The sequence below is a fragment of the Notechis scutatus genome, chromosome Z (assembly GCF_049901735.1).
Source record: "Notechis scutatus isolate UNSWTSFEM ecotype Mainland chromosome Z, rNotScu1.2, whole genome shotgun sequence".
Lineage (NCBI taxonomy): Eukaryota > Metazoa > Chordata > Lepidosauria > Squamata > Elapidae > Notechis > Notechis scutatus.
Window position 1 is genome coordinate 77,671,472 of NC_142025.1, and position 13,901 is coordinate 77,685,372.

Consider the following 13,901-nt stretch of genomic DNA (forward strand, 5'->3'; position numbering starts at 1 on the left):
GCTCTCACTTAACAATGAAACATTTTTTCAGCAACATACAGGTAGTCCTCTAGTTACAACAGTTCATTTAGTGATCATTTGAAGATACAGTGGTATTGGAAAAAGTTACTTCAGACTGTTTTTCACACTTATGACTGTTGCAGCATCCTCATGATCAAAATTCGGACACCTGGCAACTGACTCATACTTACGAAAGTTGTAATGTCCTCGGTCATCTGATCACCTGTTGTTACAAGCAAAATTAATGGGGAAGCTAGATTTGCTTAACCTTGTTATTAACTTAATACTGCAGTGATTCACTTAACAGCTATTGCAAGAGAGGTCGTAAAATGGGGCAACATTCACCTAACAACTTAGCAACAGAAAGTTTAGGCTCAGTTATGGTTGTAAATTGAAGATTACCTGTATTTTAACTGAAGACTGATGAAACTTGGTTGCAAAACTAATTGTATTTGCATCTAATAGATAAGCAAATGACAATATCTTTCTAGATAAATTTTCTTTTATGGCTCTAGGGCCCCTCTACATTCGTGCTGAATTGGCTCCATTTCCTTTTCTAGACCCTCCAGTTATTAAGTATTCTCCGATGTTTGAGCATCATTAGTATTTTAAAAGTTGCTATTAAAGCATGGAACTAATTGGGACAATATAAGACAATTTAATGCACTATAGTGCTGAATAGTCTCTGCAAACATTCCTTAGTGCAATTTGGCTACCTTTTATACCAACTATTGCTTCCAGATTATCTTCAAAAGTAGTTTTATATAAAGCACAATATTTAACTGCTTTATATAAAACTATTAATCTAGCAAGATACCCAGACTACTATGAACAGGCTATTTCTTACAATATCAGTTATACTGCCTTATTGTGGCCAGAGGCTCTTTCTGAAGAATACCAGTGACATATTTATAATCCAATTGAGTCACTTAAGCCCCCCCCACCCCAATAAAAAGTAGGCATCTATATTGGGCAACAGCAATATATGAAGATGCTAAAAATGGATGATAAATTTAGTGGCAACCAGACAATTGGTGACTGCTTGGGTCATTATTTCAGGGGTGTTTCCTTACCAGAGTTCTCAGTGCCTTCCACAAAAAAACAACTTCTAATGTACTGTCTTCACCAGAAAAGTTGGCATATACTCAGAAACATATATACCTTGAAGATAACCCATGTTGAATTGTGCATCACAGTCACATACCAGCACAGGAAACGTTGAATGACATTTTACATTATGTCATAAACAGTTATGATAATTTTATGTCATAAAGGTTTTATAAAATTTGCCAAGTTTCAATTCATGGGAGTCATGGATTTTGGAGGTATTCTGACAGCCCATTTGAGTTAGTTCAAAAATCATTGTCCTATGATACAAATTTCACCCAATTAACGATTATGGTAACAAAAATAGAAAAAAAAACCACCATGTGTTTTATTGATTATACAAAGTATTTTTATTGTATCATTATTAACAATCAGTGAAACAGCTTGTCTCCTGGAATTGTGGGTGCTCCATCGCTGGAGATTTTCCAGAAAAGATTGGACAGTCATTTGTGCCTATTGATATAAGTTCTTCTGCCTTGGGCAGGGTGTTGGATTAGAAGATCTCCAAGGTGCCTTTCAGCCCTATGAGTTTATGATTTTATAATTCTTATATATTTAGGAAAATGGAAATCTTAGAACATCTAATAGTTCTTATTTGAAACCTGTACACAGATCAGGGAGCCACATATTTGCAAAGGATTGAGACAAAACTGCATATTGTCCTATTACAAATAGTCTTTGAGATATATATTGTTACTTAGTAGCTATTTGAAGCTACGACAGACCCCCCCCACAAAGCTTTCAAAGTTTCAGCGGTCTTCTGACAGTGATCACAGGAACACTGCAATGCCCCCCTTCCATCTGACTCTTCCCTATCCCACCACACTGAGTCTCTACTGGACTTGGGCCTACTTCCGATCCTTACCCTCACATAGATCTCGACCTCATGTTGGGGAAAGCCATTCATTCCTGGCTGCCTCCCAGAAGTGACCACCATTTTGAGCAAAGTTCCTTGTGGAAATTGGTGGCTGCTTCCAAGCTTTCTGCCCAGATCATCTGGCAGTCAGGAGATGGCAGGCCTGTCCTGCCTCTTGCTAAAATTTGAAGAAACCAGCCCCTTGCATGTGTTAATAATTTGGGTTTTCATGAACCGGAGTGAGCAAATCAAAATGAAATCCAAACATACTGTGTAAAGGAGACTTTATTCTCAAGACCAAAAGGTTCTGATCTCAAGGGCAGGCTACGGAGAAGATGAGTGCAGGGACTTGGCTTTATAGGGGGAACTTGTCCTTTGTATGAACTTGGGTCATGGTTTGTGTATGTGTTATTTTCAATTTGTCCTTCCTATGCATTTTGGGATGCCCCTGCTTTGAGCATTGATCCTGTTTGAAATCCAGAAAAGATATATTGCCTTTGCCCTCATACATGCAAACTCCACCTCTGGTGACTTCCCCCACCCTGAGGGAATTCCTGTCTCCCAAGGAGCCAGTGAGGTGCCAAAAGAAGCGGGGGCAGGTAGGAGGCCCTTTAAGCTTCCAACACATGCAAAGGAGGCAGCTCCCAGATTACCTTCCCCAAAATGTTCACTTGCTTTATCCACTCCCTTTATCCACTCAGAAACCCAAACTTTTTCAATAAAGAAAATTTTAAAAAAGCTGGTAGAGGCATACTTTTTGATCGTTCTCCCCCCATTCCCAATTAGGTGCTGGAACAAAACTCTTCCACCCTGCCCTCTAATCTCAATCCCCTTAAAAAACCCTTTAAATTTCTTAAATTTACTGCATGCCTAGAAAGAAGGTGACAAAATCTGTAAGTTACTTACATTGATGAGTGTGGCTTGTAAGCTAAAGAGTAGAGGAAATTGAGTAAAATAATTTAATTTTTAAAAACAGTATAGAGGGGGAGCATGAAGGAAGTTAAAAAAATCCTTATGCGGGTTGTTTGTGTAGACAGAAAATATTCTACAAAGATACTGGAAATATAATATATGCACATATGGAGATTCTCAGTCACCCAGATCATGGCTGCCCCAAAAGTGCTTTTTCAAAAGGCAACTGGATTTAGTTTTTTCCTTGAAGACATTTCATTTCTCATCCAAGAAGCTTCTTCGGTTCTGATCATGTTGTGAAGAATCTATATCCCTTGCAGTCATCTGGTTGTTAGCATTCTTCCTGAGAGTCATTGAGGGCACTTGAAGTTTTATCTATGCCCTCAGGGTCACCTGAATAATGCAAGTACCTTCTTTGGAACTGCTGAAAGGATTGTGAACAGGAGATAGGTGGTGTCATATCCCTCCCCTCTGTTGAGAGAGGGCTGTTCAATTTTAACTCTTTGACCCCTCTTTCAAACCACTGGTCCTCTCTGCCGAGACATAACATGTGCAGTAAACAGTTGTGACAGAAGCATGGTCCTAAAGGATGTCAGATATGCAACCAACAGCTGTCCAAAGTTTTCCAATTTTTTCCCCTCCTTGTCTAACTTGTTTTATGATCCAGTTTTGCTGCTGCTGTTTGATACATGTACTAAACCATCAGTAGTTTTCTTTTGCTCTGCACTTTTTTCTTTTACTCTTTAGCCTAACAGTTATTCATCAAAATAAGTAATTTACAGATTTTGTCGCCCGCTTTCTAGGCGTGCAGTAAATTTAACAAATTAGATAGCTAAAGGGAATTGAGATTGGAAGGCAGAAGCAGGAGAGCTTAGTTTCAACATCTAATGGCAGGGACAGGGAAAGTTCAACAAGTGTGTGTTCTTCTCAACATTTTTAAAATTGTTTTCTTTATTGAAAATGTGTGGGTCTGTAAGGGAGAAAGAGGGTAAAGCAATGGAATGGTTTTGGGAAGCTCCTCCTAGAGCTGCTGCCTTTGCATGCAGGAAGTGGGCTTAACCAGTGAGCTTGGAGAGACCTGCAATTTCTGGACTGCCAGCTGATCTAGACAGAGGCCCAGCCCATAAGCGCAGACTCTTTGTGAAATGCCATGAATGAATGGATCACCAAGCCTCCCTGCTGTTTCAAAGTATCAGGACTTCTCACAGTCAAGCATCTAGACTTCTTTGGAAGCCTCTTTGACACTGAAGCCTCTATGACACTGAACACTGAACTAAGCTTTAACTGAGCTGGGCGCTTCCCCCTGTTATCCTGTTTTGGGCTTTGCAAAGCTTTTCACTGTTTATATGCTTCTTTTTTGGATCCAGCTGGAAGTGGACCCTCCAGGACCTCTACAACCGCTGGAATAATCTGTGCTGTGCTTGATAACCTGCTTGGTCATTCAAATACTGCATCAGGGAGAGCAGGGGAAGGGGGTCGTTAAGCAAGATGGTTTCACTTAGATTGTTTCAAACTCCATTATGGTCGTAGATTGAGGATTACCTTTATCTATTAAACCTATATGTGAATGTATATTGAAGGAAGATGAATTGGAAATTAACAAAATAGGTGGGATGGAGGGAAATAAATGGAGGGATAGCTGCAGTGCTTCTGCATTCAATCATAAAAGCACAGACCACAGAGGTACTGCAGCAGATGTAACTTCAAAACTGGGTCGTAAGTAGCTTTGGAGGGGGATCTGTTGTAACCTGGAGTATTTGCTATACAACCAATTGCAAGTTGAAGATATATGTATTACATAATCTTGATTGAAGGCCTTGGAAATCAATCAGATGTTGGGGTGTATCTGTACCCACAAAGATTGGAATCATTGAGATTATTTTTTCTTTGTGAACCAGAAAGAGGGCTGAGAAAATATCTACAAACCCCTCACATCCTGAACATAATCTATTTCAACTTTTCCCCTCAGGATTCTGCTATAGAGCAGGGGTTGCCAACCTTTTAGACCTCAGGGACCACCAAACTCATAATTTTAAATCCCGAGGACCACTAATATAAATAAAAAAGATAATATATTTAATATAAAAAATTTAATTTTTATATTAAATATAAATTAAATATTAAAAATTAAATTTTATATATGGATAGATAGATAGATAGATAGATAGATAGATAGATAGATAGATAGATAGATAATATAATTTTTAATATAAAAATGGCCTGGTGGTCATGTGGGTGGGTGGGCGTGGCCAAGCTGACCACTTCTTTGCCCTTGTTCCCTCTCTCTCATTTCTCTCTCTCTCTCTCTCTCTCAGTCCCCGGGAGTGGGGGGTGGGGAGGTGGTGGGAATCTGACATGGTTGGTCATATTGACTTTTCTGCGAAGGTAAGCCGAAAGAGCAAAATAAGGTGGGAAAAGCTCCAGGTTGTTTTGAGCGCCTCCTTAGCCGTCTGGGGAGTGAAGAGGAGAGGAGGAAATTCCTAAGGAACTGGCCCCCGTGGGGCGAGCTTCATTGATTCCGCCAGCATTTGCAGAAGCAGCCAACTCATGCCGCAGAGTTGCAGAAGGGAGAAACTCTTGGAGAAAAGTTCGTCAAAAGTTGCAGTCCTTCACACGCACCCCTCCCCCCCTCCCCAAATCCTGAAGATCGCCAGGTTAGAGAAGGGCTGCCAGGGAAAAGGGCGGTGAGAGGCTTTTCTCTCCTGGATTGCAATCTTTAGCACGTCAACTTTGCAGGGCTTTTTGCTTTGTTCTCTCTCTCTCTCCCGCTGCCGGTACCACCCCTGTTGCCCACATGGGTGCGACCAGGTGGACGTGGGCGGGGCCAACCAGGGGTGATTGTTCAGTTCGGCGAACTGAACCGTCCCTACCACCTGGTGCGAGGTAGTTGAATTTCACCACTGCTTCGGAGGCTTCAAACGAGGGGAGTGAAGGAGGAGGAGGTTTATAGTCATGGTTTTGATTATAAGCCTTTCACTCCCCTCGTTTGAATGCTGCCCCAGGCTGGCTGGGAACCAATTTGGAGACCAGTGAGCTCCGCCCCCTCTTGTCTTGGGGAAGTCCTCTCCCAGCCTTCAAAATTGGTTCCAAAGGCAGCAAGGAAGCCGCAGGGGGCTGCTGCCAGTCACGTTTGAATGTCGCTCCTCTAACTTGGGGATTGGAGAACAAATGCTATTCGCATTTGCAATTGCATTAGCGAAGGGGTGGGGATGAGGGGAAAGGTTCCGCACATCGAGGAGATTGAGTGGCTGCCAGCGATGCCCTCAAGGGAAGATGTTGCAAGGGGGAGGCTCGACCCCCCCCCCCCAAGCTTCTCTTCCTCCTCGCCAGAAGTGCTTATGCGCAAAGCACTCACCACCCCTCTGGTCCCCCGACAAGCCGCCTCCTTCCTGCTGAGCATGTGAGTGCTTCTGGCGAGGAGGAAGAGAGGGTCAAGGCTTCCTCTCGCAACATCTTCACCTGAGGGCAGCTGTTTCCTGCGGCTCAGGAGGTCCACGCTCGCTCTTCCCGCTGCTGCTCGGCCTCCTTGATGTGCTGAAGCATGAGGCAGCAGGCATGACATGGGAGACTGCAGGATTGCTCCGCCTCCCTGCCTCAGCATGCTGCGGCCCACCAAAATTTTCTTGCGTCCCACCAGTGGGCCGCGTCCCACCAGTTGGCGACCACTGCTATAGAGCATTGCATGCCAAAACAACCAGACATACAGTTTTTTCCCACCATGCCATTATTTTGCTGAACACTTAATTCCCACATTTCTCATCTTTTCTCATTTTCTCATATTTCCTACTATCTTCTCCTATTGGTTTCTTATGATTTATCAATTGTTTGTAATTTATAATTAATGATTGTAACTATTATTATGACCTATGATCTATTCCTTGCTGTTTATTTGTACACCATGAGCTTATGCACGGAGACAAATTCCTTGTGTGTCCGATCACACTAGGTCAATAAAGAATTCTATCCTATCCTATCCTATTATTATCCTATCCTACCCAAATATAAATGTAGAATAGATAAATACTGTTTCATTTGTGTTGAAGTGAAAAGTTTCTTCACTTACAGAGCAAAAGAGCACTGCATATACTTTCATTATGTGTTCATGTTCCACTGTCACTAAGCAACTGAGAATCTTTGTATATATGAAGCCTCTTTCCTTTGGTGGATTGCCATTTTACTTTTTATTTATTTATTTCAGGTACAGAAAGAAGCGTTACAGCAGTACTTTTTAAAAAAACAATAGCTTCACCGTTGAGTCTATGGTTTCTGTTTTTAATGAAAATTATTAAATCAAGTTAAAAGTTAACCATGGCTTCTCAAGTCACTGCAAGACATTTTCATCCTTATTCATCCTTAAATCCAGTTGATTCACTTCACAAGATGCATCTAAACCAACACAAAGATCTGTTGAAGAGAATGTATATGCCTTTTGTACGGGGACCTGAAGATAGGCATTTTTTTACCTGTTTCGAAGAAAAGGATAGTAATGCTTTTCTTAAATCCAATCCTTTCCTTCCTCCTGAAGATAAAAGCTACCTTTTAGCACCACATCGGGATGATATGCCAATAATCAACCCTTGTACAGGATTTGTGAGTCCAGGTGGTAAAGTTGACCGTCAAATTTTAGATAACAGAGCCTACGAAACCCTGCGAGATGGCAAAGATGCACATTCTTCACAGCAGGCACCTATATTTTGCAGAAAAACCCAAGCTGGTGATAGAAAACCTTTACTGTTGAAAGAAATAAATCAGGATCAGCGGTGGAATTCTAGAGCAGTACCTGACATTTCTGTGAGATCAAGACTTGGAGGTAAATATCATTGCCACTACAACTGCCATTCAATATTTGTGTGTGTGTGTAAGTATAATTTTTTCTGCTCAATTATGTCAGTTCTCAGAATTTCCTGGACAAGTCCCAGCAGTTTTCTTGACACAGTATTTCAAAAGTGAATTTATATTTGCCTCCTTCCTAGGACTGAGAGAAAGTAACTGGCCCAAGGTCACCAGCTGCCTTTGGGCCCAAGACAGGACAGCAACTCACAGTCTCCCAATTTCTAGCCAATTCTCCTACAACATTTGGTTTAATGAAAAACAGCAAGTTGAGATTGCAATCAGAAACTGAAAGAACATGTAGAGAATTTGGTCAATTGCTCTGTGTGGGAATCCAAATTAAAGTACGCATTTCAAAATGTCTGATCAGACTTTGCTTGAATTGATCTAGCAAAGAGAATCCACAAGTTATCTTGTAAGAAACGTTCATAAGCTTTCATTTATGAAATCTTACAATTTTTCTCCTTAACATTTAGCTGAAATCAGCCTTTCTGTTATATCCAGGGATGAAAAACAATAGGCACTGTACTCTCTTTTTGTTACGTTCTTTCAGATATTGTAGAGTTTTATTGCATCTATTTATATATTGCTAAAATTCTTGTTGTCATGATATTTAACTGGGCAAAATATATATTTGTGCAACAATTTTTAAACTAGACTATTTTTGAAACAAGGCACCTCAAATGGTCTAACTTACAGAATACATCCAAAATCTAAGACCCATGATTCCTAAGAGAATGAAATTTGGGGGAGTTGTGGCTGCTTCAGTGTTACAGTAGGCTGCAGCTGCACTGCAAGGCCGCTGCTACAGTCGCATACTCATTTTCAACATTCTTTGACAGTTTTTCAGCCAGTCTTGCAATCCATCACTCTTTCCCCAACCAGCAGCAATGACATATCTATCTGCCTGATGGGATAGGATGGGAAGGGAAGGGAAAGGAAGTACCTTCCCAATTTATGCCAGGCCCCAACCCCCATGTGTCATTACTGAATGGTGAATTATTACATAAAAATATATATATATTTACCTCCTGTGAATTATTGATGACCTTTCCCCTGCATGCCCTACCTGATCTGCACAGTATCTCTCGTACATCCCCAAGCACCCTTCCCAACCTAGGCTGCCCTCCCCCACACCACTACCCCTCACTCACCTGCTTAGCATTTCTGTCACATACCCACGCACCCTTCTAGCTCATGTGGCACCTCTCACACAATCTCATGTACTATTCCTTATCTGTACCCCTGTGCACCCCCTTGATACCTTCTTCACAAAACCACTTACCTTTTTACTGGCCTTCGACTTCCAAACTCCTGCTGGCTTTTCCATTGATTTTTTTCCCCCTGTAAGCTTACTACAGGGTAAATGGGGAAGCTAGCAGAAATTCCAGGAAGGGAAAGAAAGAATCAATGACAGAATGATGAGGGAGGGAGGGAGGAAGGAAGGTTTCTGATACTCCCTGCCAGTTTCCCATAAGGAAACTTAATAAGGAAAAAGTCGAAAGTCACTCCCACTGCTTTTTTGCCACCCACTCACGGTCAATGACTATAAATAATCATTCTTCACAGAATTGCATTATATCCACATAACCTCCTGATTATACTCATGTATTTAAGGATGCATGTGCATTTCATTTCATAAAGTTCTTTGTATTTATTGCTGCCAAATTTATTCAGATAATTTATCCAACCTATCAAAAGCAACTCTCCCAAAGAGGGGGCTGAGTCAAGAAGTGGATCCAAGAGAACTTCGCTGTTGTGGACTTTACATGATCTCCTTGCTAGCAGGCTGGCTCTGTCCAATGGCTGTCACACTTGACTTACCATGCCCATGAAACCAAAACTTAGCCATGCCCATGAAAGCAAAGCAGGGTCAGAATCTGGCCCTTGACAGAGAAAATTTCCCAACCCCTGTGCTAGGGTATTTGTTATTCATATCTTCACATTTGTATCATCTGCAGATTTGATAAGCATTCCTTTATTTCCTAGCTATGCCACTAATAAAAATATAAAGAGTACAGGCCCTGATTTTAAACTTTTGGCACATCACTCAATAGCTCCCTCCAGTTTGGTGAGGAGAAGTTAATAAGTTGATGATTTTTGAGCCAGCTGTCTATCTGCTTATCTGTTATGCCATTCAGCCCATACTTAAGTGCTTTACTAATGAGTATAAAGTATAGAGGATACTATACTCTACACTTGTTAAAATAAAAGTTCCTAAAATAAAAGTTATATGTATTTTCACAAAGCGTCCAGGAAATTACCCAATGAATAAATAAACCAAAATTATTTTTGTAAAACCTTTTTTTACAAGTTTGTGTTTGACTGATAATCATTTTTTCAGGTACACAAGGATTTATTGCTTTATGATCTATCTCTGGATTTTAATAGTTATTGGTGCCAGATTAGCTAGTTAACAGTTTCAGCAATATCTTTGTTGTCCTTTTTGAAAATAAGGAGAATATTTGTTCTCCTCTAATAATTTGCCATGAGATCTGATTCCAATACTAAGCCAAATAGCTATTATCAAAATAATTATCTGATGCACCATGCCCCACTTTCAATCATCCATCTCCACCAAAAGAAAGCAGGAAAATGAAAGAGGGTGTTTCCATCACAAATTATCTGTTTATTGATGCTTCATTCCGCATTGGAATACTTGTAGTTTTATCTTAACAGATAACAGATAGTCAGAGTTGGAAGGGACCTTGTAGGTCATTTAGTCCAACCCCCCACCCAAGCGGGAGACCCTACACCATTTCTGACAAATGGCAGTCCAATCTCTTCTTGAAAGTCTCAAGTGATGGTGCTCCCACAACTTCCGAGGGCAAGCTGTTCCATTGGTTGATTGTTCTCACTTTCAGAGAGTTTCTCCTTATTTCCAGGTTAAATCTCTCCTTGTTCAGTTTCCATCCATTATTCCTTGTCTGGCCTACAGGAGCTTTAGAAAATAGCTTGACCCCTTCCTCTCTGTGGCAGCCCCTCAAATATTGGAAGACCGCTATCATGTCTCCCCTGATCTTTCTCTTTTCTAGACTAGCCAAGCCCAGTTCTTAACTTTTCTTCTAATAAGTATTACTCTAATGAGTTCAGAAAGACTTGATCTTTCAATGAAGTCTGTCTAGATTGGTAGGAAAAAAAGTCTGACATGTACCATCCAAGATTTTTCAAATGTAATATATATCAGCAAGTTCCTTCAGAAGCCTATGATGTAATTCATTTATCCTGTGCATATAAACTAATTCAAAGCACTGTATATACATATTCCTCATTTATGTTTCTGTCAGTTTCAAACTTCATTCCTGCCCCTTTATCTCTGCTAATGTTCTACCAATACTCTCTTGCTCATAGAAACTTTACAGTTCTAAACTCTTTTCTGGTATTCTTTGGTGATGTTCCCTTTTTCACTTTCACTTTCTTATATATATTCCTTTGAGGGTTGGATGATACATTGTTATTTTGCTAGATTTTTTTTCTGCTGTGTTCTATTTGTTCTTCCATGCAATTGTTTGCAATTGAAATTTTATTATTTCTGTTTCCAAGAGCTTTCATTCATCATAGCCTCATTCTGCTGTGGATTCTATTCTATCATTGTGTTATTAAGTTTCTTTAACCCTTAGGTAGGCATTCAGTTATAGCCAGCTTTGGTTTCTTTAGTATCATTATATAAGTTAATGAGTCTATTTATGTTTGTTTAGCTTCCATGGGAGTGAAACAGCAAATATTTTGATTTTGTTGTTATTGTTGTTGTCTTTTTACAGGCAAAAATTTGTCCTCTCTGCTTTTCAAATAACCACACACATATTCAAGAGTGTTTTCTCTGTCTCTTTCCCCTCAAATATTTAGAGCCTGTTTTTTCTATGATTGCCTCAAGATATTTTCAAATTGTATCAGTGGAGGATATATTCAGTATCTCTTATTTCAGATTTTCATTCTTGTTCAAGATTAGTTTTAGTTTCAGGGATTCTATTGAGAGTTTTGCAGTGATAATTCAGCGCCAGAAAAATAAACACAGATGGCTGATGCTTCATTTAACATCTTTATGAACATAAGTAGATTTTACAAGCCAGTTGTAGATTTCTCCAACATGGAACAAACTCAAACAGAAACATGGTTGCAAGTTCAGAGCAGAGCTCCAGTCTTCAGCAAGCAAGCAAGTTAATTTCATCTTCAATAGACAGACTCAGAGCTCAATATAGCTGCAGAGTTGCAGAGCTTAATATAGAGCCATACCTAGGCTACTTTTAGTTTCAGTTTCCAAAACAGACCTCATTGGCTGACTTAGTTGCTATGCCTATTCATTGGCTGACCTTGTTACCAAGCTCTATTCCAGTTCATGAGTATACTGACAGATTCTATCCTTTATAAAAAGTTACTTCTCTATCAACTTCTATTTGCAAAAAATATGGCCTATATCAGGGATCCCCAACCTTTTTGATGCCGCGGCCCGGTACCGGCATCAGCTGGGCGCCGCGGCCTGGTACCGGCATCAACTGGGCGCCGCCATCTTTTTGACAAAAAGATGGCGGGCGCAGCGCTTCCGGTGAGCTTTTCGGCAGAAATGGCTTTCTACCCGGAAAAGCTCACCGAGTGCGTGCCGCCATCTTTTTTGATGAAAAAGTGCTTCTGGTGAGCTTTCTACCGGAAAAGCTCACCGGAAGCACTTTTTATCAAAAAAGATGGCGGCGCCAGCAACCAGCGGCCCGGTAAGAGTTGTTCCAGCGGACGGTATCGGTCCGCGGACCGGCGGTTGGGGACCCCTGGCCTATATTTATAATATAGTGAAAATATGGCCACTCTACTTCAATTCTTTGACTTTTTTTTCTTTCAAGTATCACTACAAGCATCCATTTTCTGAAAATGAATGCCTTGTTTTTTTCAAGTATGAATGCAAACACTACAAGATTTTAGGTCATAACTGCAAATAACATCCATTCAGCCTCACCTCTTCCTTAATGCAAAAGTCAGGAACCTATAACCTATAGGCTAGATGTGGCTCTCCATCCTAAAACACCTGGCCTGTAATCCCAAAAAGAAATACCCTACCTTTCTCTACCTTTCATACAGTGATCCCAATAAAATAAATAAAGAATTTAAATTTGTAATTCTACCTCAGGCCCAGTGTAGGAATACACTATTATAATAAGTTGTAACCATTTCAATGATGTTATGAGCCAATATATAAATGTGTTTTTGAGCCAATATATAAATGTGTTTTTGAGCCAATATATAAATGTGTTTTTGAGCCAATATATAAATGTGTTTTTAACATAGCTTCAAATACTGATATTTCCTCCCCTCTTCCTTACATAAATCATTTATTTCCTCAATCACAAGAGGCTCCCCAATTCTAATTGATTGGCTGACAGAGAGGGAAAGCATGGCAATAGTTAAGTCAGGAGTTTTGAGAAGGAAGTTAAGAGAATGGTCCCCATCCACTCATGGACATGGCTACTGGCACCTCTGCAAAAGATGGCTGCTGACTGTTGTGTTCATGTAACATCAACAGAATGCTTACATTTATTCACATTCTTTCTCAATTTAGCTATGTGTTGATTTGGGATTTGTTAAGGATGTCTCTTACCTTCCTTCTCAAAACTCCTCTTATACTATCTATTGCTCTGAGTTTACTTATATTTTTCATAGCCTTATACAGTAAAAAGCTGTCAATCAGTTTCCCACAGTACTCAAAATATATCCTTTGCACTCAGCAGCTCTTTGTATAACTGATCAATAGTTTTTCAGAATAAGCAGCTCTCTAGCTATTCCCTTTTCTTTCTCTGCTTTAATTCTGTTGTCAGTAGCTTGGTACGATATATGAATCCACTGCTGAAGCAGCCAACTATAATTACTTCTGACTTTTCATTATTAAAATAATAATTCATAGATGTTATACATGGCATATTGTGATTGTCAGTCATATAAAGTCCACTTTTGTATTCAGCTGTAATCTCAGTGTTGGGAATACTATTTAGTGAAAAATGTTCAACTTTTTTTCCAGGATGGACAAGTTCAGTAAAAGTCATACCAAATCCACCTAAAGCCAAAGAAAATTTTATACCTCATACATTTGTATTTCATGTGGACACAGATGTTCAGGTAAATTTCTTTATTAATGCTGCTTCAAATCAATAACATACATTCTAATCAGAAGAATAATAATCAAGCTAAAAATTATTCAGCCACTAGCCCCATC

General features: G+C 40.0%; 1 protein-coding gene across 1 annotated transcript in view; it reads left to right on the forward strand.

Moving 5' to 3' along the window:
* SPMIP7 (sperm microtubule inner protein 7) overlaps positions 1 to 13,901 on the forward strand; it is a 46,709-nt gene that overhangs the window by 2,817 nt on the left and 29,991 nt on the right. The window contains exons 2-3 of the mRNA XM_026678364.2: positions 7,074 to 7,685; positions 13,707 to 13,804. Of these exons, the coding sequence (XP_026534149.1) occupies positions 7,184 to 7,685; positions 13,707 to 13,804 (600 nt within the window). The 5' untranslated portion in view covers positions 7,074 to 7,183. The remainder of the gene's footprint in view (positions 1 to 7,073; positions 7,686 to 13,706; positions 13,805 to 13,901) is intronic.